This window comes from Mastacembelus armatus, chromosome 17 (genome assembly GCF_900324485.2).
Source record: "Mastacembelus armatus chromosome 17, fMasArm1.2, whole genome shotgun sequence".
NCBI lineage: Eukaryota > Metazoa > Chordata > Actinopteri > Synbranchiformes > Mastacembelidae > Mastacembelus > Mastacembelus armatus.
The window spans coordinates 11671754-11688582 of NC_046649.1; the positions used below are offsets into that span (position 1 = coordinate 11671754).

Below are 16829 nucleotides of genomic sequence, written 5' to 3' on the forward strand. Positions count from 1 at the left end.
ATGTACACTCAGCCAATGCACATTTAGATATCTTGGTATGGTAGTATACTTCTGTTAGTAATTGTACAGGAGCCCTCAGCATTATACATCTACTGTGGTGCCCTCTTCTGGTGAAGAGAATAATTATACCTTTCAAAAACATGGTGTTTGATTATTTTCTCATTAAAAACACCTATATTTAAATGAAGAAAGTACATAAATAAAGAAATGACTATTTGCTTAAGCGGAGACAAAAGCAGTATTGTTATAGTAGGCACTGCCCAGGGCTCAATCTCCAGTATTTTATAAGGTAGCCTCAGCACTAGTACAGGTGATCTGAAGGGGAAAAAAAAACAAAAACATACCAGACCAAGCTGAAGTCACAACTTGAAGTTAACAACCACAACGTACAAATGGAGCAGACGTTCAGCATGTAAATTTATTTTTATTTTTTTGTTTTTGGCTTTCCCATGAGAGTCATGCTAAAATGTTTTTAAACATTGTGCTTCACCTCAAGACATCTTAAAATTGGTAGAAACCAGCCACATCAACAAATGCAAGAAACTTCCTAATCTGAGTTAACACAGATATACATAATGAATCTGTTCAGTAAAATAAACATTTCTGTGTGTTTGCGTATCACATAAAAATCTAATTCATTCATGTATCTGCCTGTACAATGTACAGATGCTTAATCATGTCATAAATGGGATTGACACACTTGTGTTATAAGCCTCAGAACACTTCTGACAAATTCAGGAAAAAAGCAGAAAATGTAACAAAGCATAGCTATTACAGTTCTTTTTATATTCTTTTAAGAGATATCTTTTCCTGTTTTGATACAAGTTGTACAGTTTGTATGTCTGTTGGTGAGAAACAACAGAAGAGTAATTTCATTCTGACAGAGATCCACAAGGGAAAAAAATAGTGAGGCAGTGCTGAACATTAGGCATGGCTTTAATAACGGGGACACATTTGAATGGATGGGCTGGCAGTCAAAAGGGGATTTCAACATAGAAGCTATAGATTTATTAGTCTCCAAACGAGAGGTTTAACTGCAGAGAATGTTCTCCATGCTGCAAAAAGGTATTTGGAGAAACTGTTGCAACTGATTTACGAAGAAAACTCTGTGGATAACAGAATCATTCCTGGCATGTGATCAGCTAACTTAAATGTCAGCAGAGTGGATTCGATAGCTGCAGCCTTTAGGGGATTCACCTGAGGGAAGATGAGGCAAACAATGTGTTTGTGTGGGTGTATGATTTTAGGCAGCAGCTTCTGCATGTTTTACATTCTGTGAGTGTAAGTAGATTGTGTCTTCAGTCTGCAGTGCGTGTGGGAGTGCTTGGTTGGTTGAGCCCCATGGTTTTACAAAGCCAGCCAGCAAAATCTACCTCCTCCGCCTCAGACCGCTTGATGAATGTATGGTTCTACGGCAAAACATAATCACAAATAAATAAGATTCTGAACATTAAAAAAGTATGATGAGTTCAAATGAAAAGATTTGTGTTCCTTACTCTGATTTTACAGTTTGTACGAATGTAGCATGTTTCTTTACAAAATCAAATTTAATCAAGTTTAACCTCATTGCAGGTTCGGCTGAAGATTTCGAATGACCTAAGCCTTCAACTTGTCAGACGCTGCACGTGATCTTGGTGTAAACAAGTCAAAACGCACAAGTGCAAAGTTTAATGTTTTAATTTAAACTTACATCATAGTCTACCTGAGGACACTTACCATCAACATTTTCAAGTCTGCCCTGTCTGCTGGATTCTTGATGAGACTGAAAATAACAGAAGAGATTTTTTATCCCACAGGATTCATTTTGAAACTGGATCACATATTTATATTTACATCTAATATCTAACAAATTCAAAAAAAGAAGATGCATTGGGTGTTGAATGTAAGAAAAGGAAAGCGAGCAATGTTTTTAGAGTAAAATGTCTCACCACTTTGTCACAAAGTCCTGGAAACAAGGGGTGAATACACCATGCGGTAGTTTAGGAGGAGGCTGAAATACAGACAAAAATGAAATCATATCATGGGATCATATCACCAACAGCAGAGTGTGGCAACTTCCATATTTAACAAGCATGGGAGTAATTACTACATGAAAACAGAGGGTAAATTTTAGTTATTCTTATGACAACTTGTTAGATTATCACCTCATTTACTATGTAGTCTAGGAGTTCAAAGATGGCCATCACAGGACCATGACCTGAAAAATGAGCCAACAAAGTAGAGTTTTTAATTCAACAGTTATTTAAGACCTGCAACAGAATCCTAACTGCCAACCTGACTAAGCGCATGAAATACTTATCATATTTTGCCATAAATTAGATTTGAGAGTGGGTGTGTGGTTTTCTACCAACAGAAACTGATTAATAACAGCAGCAATTCATTTTATACAGCCACCTGGAGCTGGCAGCATGCAAAGTTTCCTCTTGCAGTATACAGTGAAACAGCTGTGTGACAACACTGCAGAAATGTGTGTGTTTGTGTTACTCACCGCTAACAGGTCTACCCGGTGGTCTGGGTCTGGGTGAAGTGCTGTGTGTCTCTCCATCACTACCATCCAAAATGGGTCGTCCGAATATGGCTTCCAGCTCCTTAGCATCTGGAGGAGGAATGGGGTAACGTCCAATTGACAGCTCCACAAGTGACAACCCCATACTCCACACATCTGATTGCACTGAATAATGGGTTCCCTGCAGTCTCTCAGGCTGCACAACAAACATAAACAACCCACAAAAAAGTCAACAAAAAATATTACATTAGCAGTTACACACACAGAGAAAGGTTATGATCTAAACTGAGCTTCATGGGATAATTCAGAAAGAGATACATACCGACATGTAGGATCTTGTTCCAACAAAGGAATTGGCCATAGAGTCTATGAGCTGCCCGCTCACCCCGAAGTCACACAACTTGATCTCACCTCGCGAGTTTACCAGTATGTTTGAAGGCTTCACATCTGGGTAAAAAGTATATGTTAAAAAAAAATTAATCTGAATGGAAATTCATAACAGTAAGTGGTCAAAAGGCACTATATTTATTCCAACAGTATAATGGTACAGATCTAATAATAACATAAAGGTAACCTGATAATTTGCTTAGTGTGTGGCCACATGAATAAGTAAATCAACAATCAACTCATTAAAAAACTGGTACCTCTATGCATGATTTGGTGTTTTTCTCTTAAGTAGGCAAGACCTCTCAAAACCTGTTAAAAAGAGGGGGAAAACTCAGTCATGAAGAAGAAAGCATGAAACATGGCCTTGCACATGGTGACATGTGTCTAAAACAGTTTCATTAATGCAACACAATATGGCATTATACCATACACTTACAGCAATGCTGACTTTACCCAGAATCTCTTCAGGGATCCTTTTTGCTTCTTTCAGCACCTGGTCCAGAGACCCACCATCCTGCACAAGAGAGGAAGACAACAAAGAACACAACAGATCATGGTACAAGCTGCTAAAAAGCAAACACACAAATTTTAAAGGGGCATGTATTTCCCATTACTGAAATAGGCATATACTTTTCAGCAGAGTTGTATGTACGGTATGACCATATGTTTCTCAAGAAAGGGTATTCTGTTATTTGTAACGTCATGTTATGACTACCACCACTATTCCACTGAACATTCAGTCACAACACTGTTATTTAATAAAAACCTTAATAACAAAAAAAGCTAAATTAAACTATAGAATATAGGAAATGTAACTATAAAAAGGCCATGGACGATCAAGTGTCACAGTCCTTGAAATAGGCAAAATGGGGATTGCGTGACGTCAAGCAAATTAGATTTTTTACACCTAATGTTTAGTATGGCAGTGTAAAGCCTAAGTACAAATGGGCTAAGTAAGATCAACTTCCTGTAGGGAAGAATTAAATAATGCAATACTATTAACATTACTACTTGACATCTACCCGCACACGCGGTCACCCTGTCTAATTCTCTTACCATATGTTCCATGCAAATGCTGATCTCTCCATCGCTGTAAAAAGCTCCGTAGAAACCCACAATGTAAGGAGAGTTACATTCATGCAGAACCTGAAGCTCTCTGATGATCTGGTTTCTGATAGCGGGTTTAATTTCTAGATGAATGAGCTGAACAGAATAGAGAACCAAGACAGACCATGTTTTTCTGGTTTCAAATCATATATTATCAACATTGTACTCCTTGTATTACTTTTCTGCACAACAGCAGTTTTATTAGATGAATTGCATTAAGGTAATAGTCTATTTGTAGCTCACCTTCCTGGCCATGATTATTCCTGATGGTCTGTGGCACTCCTTATTGACAACTCCTCCGTTGCCTGCTCCCAGCTCACAGATACGATGGAAGTCATCATCTTTCAACTCACCCACCTTGGCCTTCTGGGTAAGGAAAGCCTCTAACCGTTTCTTCTGCTGTTCATCCAGGTCCAACTCTTCCAATATTTTTTTAAGTGCTTCTAAATTGGCCCTGAGAAAATAGATGGGTATGAAGAAAGAATTTTTAGATTGTACAAATAACTGACATACAGTAATTTCAGTGCAATATGAACATTTTGTCAGTAGGATAACTTACTCAGATGCAACATCTGGGTTGGTGGAAGTGGATAACCCATCACCAGTAGGAGCAATATTCAAGGGAACTGGTCTCTTTTTTGGAGCCATGCTAAGTTGTGGATAAACTAAGTGCTGAGTTTAAAGACAGTACTCCACACTACAAATGTAATTTGCTAAACCTAAGCCTATCCACAGAGATTATTATCTTGTAGGTGCTATATGCACTAATTGTCCATTGATGCACTTTAGATTTCCTGGCTGTTAACTGACAGTTATTATGTAGGTTAACTTACGTAATTATAACCTAACCTGGCAACTTCACATAGGTTGCCCTAAGACTCAGCTTGTCAAAACTGCAACAAATTGAGAAAAACTGAAAACTATTAGAGGATGTGGTAGGCTACTGCTAACGTAACGTCAAGGCAGCGTTAGCTAGGTTAGTTGTTTTAAATGAGGTGTAACAGTAGTTAAAATGGTTAGCACGATAATTAGCATTATGGTCACCGCGCTAACGTGAATGTTAAATTCATCCGTGCTGAATTAGCTACAACGTAAAGGCAAACAGAATATTTTCAGGAGCAGAGCCATCACCAGCAACACCTCACGTCAGCTAGCTCGCTAACTTCATCTGCTAACTTAGCTGTTGCGTGATAGCACCACTGTTGCGTGACAGTACCGCATTCAACGCTAGCTCAAAGCAAGCGACCGCGATAACGGTACTGGAAGTACCAGCTGTTTGAGTTAGAGGCACCACTTTAATTGAGCTGTAGTCTTAGACAGACCAACCCTTCCCCGTCTGTGAGTTGGCAGGTGTGCGGTTGCTACAGTCAAACACCGGGTCCGGGTCCGGGTCCAGGTCCAGCAGCAGATACGGGGTGCGGTGCAGCCAGAACAGGGGCCCAGCAGCGCCGCACAGTCCGGCGTGATTATGAAGTTCGTCTCGCGATATTTCATATCTTGACAGCCACCTGCGAAGTGGCAACTACGTGTAAACGGGTTACAGTAATAACACAATTATAAATAACATAAAGCATTTAATTTTACAGTTATTAGATTGATCAGGAATGAGCTAAAGGAGGCCGATATATACTAGTTGCCAGTTTATCAGGTAGGCATACAGGTCATTAAAACTAAAATCAACACTTTTATAAAAACTTATAAAAACATTTTCACCGTCATGAAGGCAGGATCCGTTGCAGGACAGTTGTATAACACTACATTCGTTTTTCTGCTAGGTGTTAATAGGTGTAATAAACAAATGAGTGTACATATTCATATATGCCTACACTGTTCCACTGGTCACTTGTGTGTCTACCCTCTTGTATTTAAGTGCTCACAAAATGTATACAATTTATCTTTAGGTATAAAACACATTTGGAGAGAAAATGTATCCTTTTTTTATGCAAAACACTGGTAGACCATTGTCTCTTTCACTTAACTACTGTTGTGTGGTTTTCTTTCAGCAGGGGGAACTCTTGCTTATTTCTTTACAGCTTCTACACATCTGACTGGGCTGTAGCTGTTTAGACACCAGCAGGTTTGAGATACAAAAAGAAATACAGTGAAAGAAAGCAGAGAGGGAACTATTAATATGCTCATGATCATAAACCTAGAAAGCTGTTCAACTTGTTATTACACACATTTGCTCCCTGAAAATACAGCATCAGTCTTCTTCTTGATGCAGTAACATTCATGCAAAACCCTATTTATGATACACACTTTCTTGTCTCAGTTTCATAGGACTGCTGTCTAATATTTAGAAAAGTATTTATTGCTGTTCACACATACACACACACTTGGTTTTGTGCTCTCTGGTGGGTTTTGCTTGACTGATAAGATCAGGAAGTTTCTGGTGCCTGGCAGCAACGTACTAACAGCAGCAGCCACGATGCTGATTATGGGAGGATCTGGCTCTAAATGCCTGCAGATAGAACAAAAGCCCCTTGCACTAGAAATGACATGTAGTCCAACATCAAGCAAATACTTCAAGCAAAAGCAAACTATGAAAACACCTATCTCCTGACTTGGTCTCACTATGTTAGGAGAAGTTTGTGTATTTTGAGTGTGAAAAATCTGTTAGTCTCCTAAAATACAATCAATTTGACAGTTTACTTCTTTTTGAGCAATAACAACAGAGACTTGGAAAAACCTATGTTAGAGATATTAAAAATGTTTTCCCTCAAGTGACCTTACTTTAGTAATACTGAAACACTGCTGAATAGGGCCTATTGTATATTGTGGAAATACAATTTTTGCTCTCAGTGAGAACAGTTTGCTCTAACCTTGACTATTTGATAAGGGCACAGATGTCTTTCTGTGGGAAATCACCTCCCTTTTGTGTTACCATGAAAACTGATGTGTTAGGCTGCAAGCAGCCAGTGACTCTCTTGCTGTACTAAGGTGCTGTGTGATTGTTACTCCTTGCAAGTAAAACTTCTATATAATCTTACCAAAGTTCGCCCTCTGAGTCTATTTGTTAAAGAATCTACCTAACAACTAACACAGGGAGAATATTCCAACTCAGCCCCTGTAAACCTGCAGGCTTGAACCAGAGTTTTGTTTGCTGTGAGGCAGCAGTGCTAACTACTGGTCCCCCATGTCACCCCAGAGGAGTGAAGACTGAATAAAGCTGTTCCTTTTGGCTGCATTGTGTATGACAACCACATATATAAACATAGAAAAAAAAAATGCATTTTTTTAACACATGCATTGCACACCAGTATAAGTTGTTCTATGCATCTATTAAAAAAATAAAACAAAATCTTTCAATAGATTACATGGGCTACATTACATGCATACATTTATAGCATTCAAACGTACATTTCACAGAGAACATGCAATAAGTGATTACAATCAGTATGTGGTTTGGAGCTAGTATAAATTTCACCTAAATACTTGAGAGCATGATAATGTATTATTAAGTATTATTAGTTTTAATATAATTTGTAAAAATGTATTAAACAATAAAAACTGTAGACAAATTTCACTGAATATTTTTTTCACAACTCTGAACACAATACAGCTGGATCTGTATATTAAGCACCAAAATGAAATACTCTCATTCATCTACATAGAATTGAGAATTATTATGATCATTTGGAAGAGGCTGTAAAGGCCCAGAAAAGGCATAATTTCATCAAAACCTTTGATTTTCACAGTGCACAAGCATAATATTTGCAGTGTGCTGTTGTCAGAAACTTCTCTTCTACTACATGAGGTAAATCAGACCAGGTACCCTGTGTGAACAGATTATCAGTAGATTGTTCCGAGAGGTGTCACAGATAAATATTATAGGACTTAATAAAACAAGTTTGGATGAATTAAATGTTGCTTTTATTGAAACAGTGCACAACGGTGAGCTACTTTTTGTTCAAGTTTATTATAATATTTCCACAAAGAAAATCTAACTCTATCCAGTAAAAAAGACAATAAAATGAGGTTGAAAGTCAGAGAAAAGCCAATAAGAAGATCTAGAACAAATTTTATGAAATGCACATACAGTGAGACTGAAAAAGGCCTCAGCAATAATGGCAATTGACTCAATAGTTTGTCATTTATCATCCCCGGAAGTGCAGTTTGTTAAAGTTAATACAGGCAGTAGACAAAGAATAATACAAAAACATTTGAGAGAACAGTCATTAACACTGTGAGCCCAAGGATGGGACTCTGGAATCCACTGTTGTGTGTACAACTGCCACAAGATGGAGCAACACGGCACAAAATTGTCACTGATGTGGGTGTGGGAAAGGCTGGTGCTTTCTGAACAGATATATATATATATATATATATGTATGTATATATATATATATATATATGCCTGTATATATATATATTATGTGTGTGTGTGTGTGTTTTCCCAGGTGCGTCTTTAAAGGTTGTGATAAAAGCAGTAGTTGTATACACTATCTGTCAATGGTTTGGGGTCACCTTAATTTTTCAGCAATTATAGAAATGTATATAATTTATTCTAATGTCTCTGAAAATGAAAGCATAAAACAAACATCAAGATTAAAAAAATAATATTTAGATCATTTGATTGAACTAAATTAATTTACTCACTTACACAGCCTAATACACTTGTGACACTCTTTCTACAGTTGAAATCAAATATTGTTGTGATGCTGCAGATGTTCCCACAAATGTATTGCACTTGTAGGTTTCTTTGGTTTCACTCTTCACCTGGAGAGTCTGGAATGAGACTCTGTTGCTATTCAGTCATTTAAAGCTGACCATCCTTTTTTGTTTTTTTTTTCTTCTTTTTTTCTTGCACAGTGTGGAAGTGATTTTTAGTTCATCATCCTGACTCCTTTTGTTAATTGCCTTTTCCTCACTAGTAAATTACAGTACTGCAATAAAAGCTGGGACATGTAGGCATTGTTTTTTTGTTATCAATTTAAAAGGTTTAATTTAACCTAAGCTGCTGCACAAAAGGTGTAAGTAACCAAATACTCGAACCCTGAAATTTACATGAATTTTCAGTTTTCATTATTAAGATGTTTACCTCCAGCAATTTTACTTGTAGTTTTAAAGTTAATTGCTGGACTTGAACAGCATAAATGTCAATAAAAAGTTGAAAAACAGGGATGAAGTGTCAGCATTTAGACATTTTTTATTTAAAAAAAAAACTGGCTAGAAGTATGATTACACACATTATAAATAAAAGTCCTGCACTCAAACTGAAAGTGCAAAATGTACTTTTAATAAGTAATACTAATAGTACTCATTCTGTGGAAAAAAGGCTCAGCAGACTAAGGTACTCTCTACAACATTACTGTATTGTAAATACAAATGCAACACTGCGTTTAGATAAGGCAGCAGTTTAATTGGTTCTCGACCTTTTTTAATTTAAAATTCTCAGTATGTGAAGTAACAGCTATAGCTGTCAGATAAATATAGCGGAGTAAAATGTAAATATTCACTCTGAAATGCAGCAAAGTAAAAGTGTAAAGCAGCATAGGATGGGAATACTCATGTAAAGTATAAATTTCACAAAAATATACAGCACAGGACTAAATAGTTACATTGGATAAAACTGTATTTCATTTACACAACAGATAAATGAATACAGCAATAAAAGACTGACCTTTGCTCATGACTGTGTTATATTCTGTACAATGTAAACTTTCCTAAATCATTTAGCTGGTTTATATCATTAAATGATATATGTAAACATAAATGTAGGAATAGACATGTTTCTTTTTTGTCTTGGACATGAATGACAATTTTGTGAATTTCAATTAAATAACCACAAATATCAAAAACCTGGTGTTAGGCTTGTCTAAAAATATTTTTACTGACAGCATCAAATAATTAGTGAAGTGCTTTGGATAAACAGCTGCATTCATTTACATTAGTTTAAAGTCTGGTATCAAATCTTACTGAGATGGTTACTGAAGATGCCCAGAAACATTTTCATGTGCCACTGAATACAGCTTTAACAAGCTGAATAACATCGCATCACTGTTCAGTACATCCACAACCTCCTGCCTGCCACACCTTGCCATTCTTCGGCCAGCGCAGTTACTATAGCAACGTCTTTCCGGCCTATGCATGGCAATGCCCTTTGACCTCCTAGAGGGACCTTTGGCCTGAAGGTCATCAAATGGGGTCAAGGGGTCAGCTTTTTCTAGAAGACAATAAAAGCACTTCACTGATTGGTTATCATTCGCCCTTTCCGTACCCTCATCTATGTAATTCACTTATTGACCAACTGGTCCCTTTACACATTGTTGGCAGCACCTTATCTATAGTTTAAATAGGGTAAAATAGTATCGTAGAATCTGTTGTTTATATTTATGTACATAGTAGTTGATTTAAATGTGTTTATGTTTTTAAACCCGAAAACCTCAGATGTTCTCTCAGTTTTGCCTTCACTTCTAACCTTTTTTCATTCATGTAAGAGTGAGTAGACTGTAGAGATACTGTCAAACACTGTGATATTTAGAAAGCCAAGTCAGCCGCTGTATAACAGCGGGGAAACCTCTCCATCTATGAAGATAAAATTCGCCCCGGCCTCATCGCAGCCCTCGTCTCTTCTCACTCCTGATGATCTGTGCCCCCCATCACTTGTCAATATCTTTACATTAATTTGAAGGACTGCATGGCAGCGGAGACACTGTGTGGGGGCAGGGCTCTCTGAACAGAGCAGGTACAGAAAAAGGCATAAAAGGGGAAGTAGTTGCACATTGGAGGCAAGGACATAAGAAGGAGAAAGGCAGACAGAGGAGGAGAAATGAGAGTAAAATAAGGAAATGGAAGTGGGATGAAAGACAGGATGGTTTAGCATGGGTGAGAAAGAAAGGCCTGGACAAAGTGCTTGTGTTTTTGCCCATTAACCATTGTTATACATGGTCTCCTTCAGATATCAGAAGCTCTCTCCATTTGTCCAAATGAGCCCTGAAGTCAGCAGGATCTGTAATGATAATGGCTGTTTGAGGGCTGAGTCCCAGTGTGACGAGAATCTATCATTCCCTCCCATCAAACCTCCAAGCCTCTGCATAGAGAAATGAAAATAAGCTGCGTTTTTATTTGGATACAGACATATCAGGCGCTCGCTAAAAGACTTCCAATGGCTTTTTCAAAAACCATCCTCTCTTCTATTACTCTGCCATCCGTCATTTGGGCAGTGTGGCATTTTCAAGGACAGAGTGACCCTTCACCTCACACCCCGCAACTCTGACCCCATTCTGCATGGTCTAGATTACACTGGGGAGCGATAAACCTTGTAACATCATGACCTGTTTTCTGGTTGCACAGAAATATACACATGCAATGTCATCTTTCTGTGTCAAGCGATTTCATTAGCTCAGCCCTAATGGTTTTTTTTTTTTTTTTAAATCATTTTTCTCTCTCTATTCATTTTTCAAACTCTAATTACCACTTGGGGCTGTTTGTCATCATCTCATTATTTTCACAGATGATAATGTGCACATTGTTAGAATACATTTTGCAACCCACAATTTCCAAAATAAAAAATAAAAAAAAATTAAAATTAAGTGACGATAGGCAAGTTTGTTTCTTTTCTGCTTTTGTTTGCTCTTGAATTTGTCACCTATTTCTAATAGACTTATTGCAGAACATTTTAAAAGGTTTCAGGGTGAGTATCGAGTGTGGCTTGCTTCAGTGAATATTTCAGCCTAGAGGAATTCTTTGAAGTAATGGTCTGCTAAGTAACTTCACTGCATTGAGCTCAATAGTTCCTCCGCACTACTTACAGAAATGATTTTTCTTTTGCATCCAGCCATAGTTGAAAAATCGTCTGTACCACGCTCATTTGAAATTGAGAAATCTTCGCAACACTCAGTAAATGCAGGTGTGTATGTAAGTGTGTGTGCAGCAGGAAGGATTTCCAGATTTTCCAGCTCTCCTGCAATCTAATGGGTTATTTGTCATCTGCAGAGTAAAGGATTTTTAAAAGTCAAGCCAGGACCGACTCCCTCCTCATCCTTTCTCTCACCCTCCCTCTCTTTCCCACTACCCCCCTGACACTCGCAATGGGAGATCGATAGGTTATTGATCAACTCTCTCTATCGCCAACCCACCAGACTAATCACCTTAACACCAGCCCAACTCTCTCTCTTCTTCTCTCTTCCCTGTTGCTTTCTGTTTCTGTCTCTCGCTCTGTTGCTCTGTGTCACACTCATTCGCAGGGTAAATGCTGCTTTTTTCCTCATTTGGAGCTCAAAGCCAGCTTGATGAGTGTTTTCCCCTTTGAAGTAAACACACACAGAACCTTTAAATTATCCCAATATTAAATTTACTTCCCACTATCTCCTTTCCCAGTTGTCAGTAATCGGCAAACAGAATCTATGTACCAGAAAATTTACCATAGTGGCAAGCACTTTTCATCTATCGCTCATTTCTCTCACTCCTTCTCTCCTCTTTCCCCCTGCCTCCATTTCTCTGTGTGTCTTTGTTCGAGGGCAAAATCGATGTATGTGTATGAAACCAGCATATTTCTCAGCCTCCTGCTTGAGGAAACCTGAGAGAAGCAGACATAGAGAAGGTGGTTTCCTGTAAATCTGTACCACTCATCTTTTTTTTTTGGGGTTATATTGAATTTTTTAAGCAGTGGAAGCTCATGGTGAATATAGTTAAAGTTTTTGGAGCAGACATTTCACACATTTTCATGGATAAGTTAGAAAACAAAGGGAGAGAGAAGTGTGCTTTTATATGGAGTGATCTGTCTGAATATTTTATACCTGTCATCCACAGACTGATACAGACTGACGGACGGCTCAAATGTAATGTTATGTTTTTAAATTGAGAATAATGGATTTTATGTATTTCACAGTTGAACAATATAGACGCACAAAGAGCAGAAAACTGTTCTGTCTCTTTCCCACAGTAACAAACACAGAGAGCAGGATAAATATATATATATATTATTTTTTTAAGTCCACTGCATCCCTTTTGGGCACAGGCAGCCTCAGGTTTTCCAGTGACCCTGCTGACTAACAATCTGTTGCGTTGGCCTGTATGGTGAAGATAAGAGTTTCCTCTCATATGCACCTAACTGCTGTGAGCGACGTGATGGGAAGCAGATAATCCCTGGAGCAGAATCCAAGTGACCTATGCCCTTTTAGATATAAAACAGTTGGAGATGATGTTCTCAATATGAAGTGCTTGAAATATTATTTTACATCACCTCACATTATTTTACAGAACATAAAACAATATTTCAAATTCTTAAACTTCGGTGTAAGCTATAAAAACAAATATTTTTCTTGCCTTTACTTACAGAGATGCACAGTGTAGTCAGCTGCAGAAACAATACGGCTGTGCCAACATGCAGCACACACACAGACACACACACCTCACAGGAGAATTGATTGACTATTCTGTCTCAATACATCTCTCCTTCTGTTACTTAGCAACCGGAGCCTGAGAGGATATGGATGCTGAAGTTGTACTCCTGTGCATCTTCAGCTGATAAAGAGATATGATTAATGAAAATGTCCCCCTTACTACTGTATGTTGACTCAGAGACACACCGTCAAACATTGTCTTTGGATCTCGTTATCTTACGCTGTGTCCAAATTCTCAAGTTAAACTCCCAGGAAAACCTCCAGATGTAGAAGAGTTATACTGAATGGTAAAAATACCCTAATGGATTTTAGTATGGTGCCAACTGAGTGAGCAGATTAAGTTGCTGAGGTTTTTTAATAAATATGTTTTCAGGTGTTAACCAGGCCATTATATACAAAAACAAACTACTTTTGTGTCGCTAAAATCTGACAAAATCTACATTTTAATGTTAAATGTGATTAAAAAAGATGCAGTTTACTCTATTTACTCTGTTGTGTGTTTTGAAAACAGTTACTAAACAGTATTTTCCCAAATTTTTAAAGACCAAATATTAGACTGATTTTATTCCATATTGTCCCTCCACACAAACATGAACCAACCCACTTATCTGCTGTAGGGTGGAGACAGTGTCCCCACAACGACAATGTAAATGTTCAATAGAAAACACAGATATTGCTTAATGAATAAAATGCGTCTGAAGTCTTAAAAAAACACTTGCAATAAAACTGCCTCTGTGATGATACACTGCTGTAAAAGGCTTTCAGTGGGTTAAATGATCTTTGTTCAAATGGAAACAGTCCCATGTGCCGTACAGTACACTGAACTTCAGATCATAATACATAAAAACTCTTCATTATTTCCCATCGATGTGGAAATAATTTGACTTAGACTGAGAATAATGCATCCAATATTTAGGTCCTGTTGTAATAATTTATAATAAAAAGAATGGAAAATGTTAAACATAAATATAACAATATCAATGCAGGTGTATGAAGGAAAAAGACCTGATCTCAGAGAGAAATAAAACTACAGCTTCTTTTGCTGTGTGGAGGGGTTCTGTGGGAGCTCTAAGGGGTTTTCACTGTCCCAAAAGTGTAAATTCTTTAGTTAATGTCTCTAACAACTCCAAAATGAACATTATAAAGCATTTCAGTTTGTTTTTTTTTTCTTCATCATGTCACAGATATAGAAATATTCTTACACTTGATATAATATATGGACAGCAGATGAGTTGATTTCCTTTGGGTTGAACATAAGTGTCCTGTAGTGCACTTCATGGGAACCATCTTGAAGCCTTTTTATTGCTGAGGATTTCAAATCGTCTTTGGTCACTGTTTACCTGCAGGAGGTTTATAGATTATTCCAAATTTCCTTTTTGCCATAATTCACCATTTTATTTTCCCTTTCACAGCCCGTGTATCATGGCCACAGCATTTTTTAAGGCATTGATTATAAATTGTGAATAAATATGAAATGAATTGCAATCACTTTGAAGAAAGCTTCATGAAATTAAAATTCTTATTTAAATTAACGATAATATCGTGTAGGCCTTTTATATTATATATTTATTATAGTTATGTAACAGTGTGCAACTCATTTCAGGTCAAATTTAAATCTACGTTTTCACGCGTCAGTGCACAGTGTCCACTAATTATAGACTAGACGATATTTCTCAGTACACACACACAATGCGGGTTAAAAGCTGCTTCGCTGGGTCTGATCTCACAATCAAACCTTCGCGACGCGCAGTAAAATGTGTCTTATTTATATTTTAACATTACATTAATATAATCCAGTGAATGTCCGGTTACCACAATCTGACCAAGACTAAAACAGAACAGAATCATTTTTCCATTTTATTCGATAAAATAAAATAGTCTAATATTTTATTTGCGTTTTCGAAATCGAATAGCTTTGCCCCACCAGTGTGAGAAGTTAAATTAGGCTACGGGTCGACGCTGTTGTTACCGAAAGGAAGAGGAAGCGTGGGAGTGTAATGGCCTGTTGCTCAATAGGCCCAAAATAATAAGACAAAACGACTGAGGTTTATTTTGTTCAGCTTATTTGTGGTTTCAGTCAGGCAATGTGCTACAGGTCAGAGCCGCTGAGCCACTGAAACGATCTCACACAAACGCCTCTCCGAGTGAGATTGAACTGATCCATGATCAATATATCGAAGGCGGTGATCAATTTCTTAACTATAGATTATAGGGGAAACTGTTGAAGCTGCATGATATCCAGAAATAACAGCTGGCATCTTATAGACTGAGTTTACCGGGTTCATTTTATGGACCATGCTTTGCTGAAATATTTTCATCTGCTGTTTGTCAAATAAAATAAAGCGAATGAAAGTAGAAACACTGCAGTAAAACGCCTATACCTCAGCTTTTATTTTGTTGGTCTGAGAGCAAAAAGTGTGTGTGTCTTTTTTATTGCGACCATGCTCTTTCATTCATATAAGTTATCCTCAATCTACATGGAAATATCCTCGAGTTTAAACTCAGAAATTTGGAGGAGAAAAAAAACTTTGCAGCCTTTTGCAGCGCAGTTTAACTTCCAATAGTAAAGAATGTATTTAGTCAGTTTAACACTTTAAATTAATTCAAAGTATTGACTAGGATTTGTTGTAAAACATCCTTGTTTAAAGGCCCTATTTAGTTTTATTTGGTACTTTGGCTGATCATTGTCACTGTTAAATAAAGGGAAGAATCTGGCCTTCTATCATGTGATGTGAATGTTGAATAAACGGATGTAAGCAGCCTAACTATAAATATATTTCCATTGATCATTTCTGATTTTTTTTTTCCTGTAAAGCTAAATCACCGAGAACAGTTTGAAAATCCATAAAAATTAAAAAGACAGACTATTGACACAACAAATTGACACAACTGTCTTAAAGCTTCTCAGATTGACTCACAAAGTGCTCACGGTGTAGTCACTCTCTCTCTCTCTCTCTCACACACACACACACACACACACTCTCTCACATACATACACACACACACACACGGACAGTCAGATAAAACGGGCAGCATCTGCATATCGGCCGCGGTTGAAGAAGCGGATGGTACACACATCAATCACCGGCACCGAGCCCGGTGCCGATCTGCTCCACGAGCTGCCCGAGTGTTCATTTATTTCTATTGGTTAGTGTGCAGACTGATTATAGACAGGCTGCACACTGCATATCCGACTGTCTGCGAAATACAAATAAACGAAGGCCTAGTTTGAAATACAGTACAAATTCCAATACAACATGGACATAATGTGTCATTATCAGCGGTATTATTGTTGCTAGTATTAATTTTATTATTAGTGGTAGGCTACAATACCCTTGGTTAAAGTTTTTTTTACACTACACATATTATAGTGATTGGAATTAGTGATTGAATATACAGTCACAATTTGAACATGCAATCAGAACCAACCCACCTGGCTCACAAGTTAAAAAAGATATGTAATATTTATTGATGTATTTGTG

The 16829-nt window shown here is 37.5% G+C and overlaps 1 protein-coding gene across 1 annotated transcript; it reads right to left on the bottom strand.

Annotated features, from left to right (window-relative positions):
- Positions 1 to 769: 769 nt before the first annotated feature.
- map2k2b (mitogen-activated protein kinase kinase 2b) lies at positions 770 to 5474 on the bottom strand. Its single transcript, XM_026314345.2, has 11 exons — positions 4560 to 5474; positions 4244 to 4454; positions 3950 to 4096; positions 3330 to 3407; positions 3151 to 3202; positions 2829 to 2953; positions 2489 to 2702; positions 2145 to 2197; positions 1929 to 1990; positions 1717 to 1762; positions 770 to 1409 (listed from the first exon to the last, which is right to left on the bottom strand). Exons 1-11 carry the CDS (start codon positions 4646 to 4648, stop codon positions 1299 to 1301), a joined length of 1188 nt encoding a protein of 395 aa, XP_026170130.1. The 5' UTR covers positions 4649 to 5474; the 3' UTR covers positions 770 to 1298.
- Positions 5475 to 16829: the final 11355 nt, after the last annotated feature.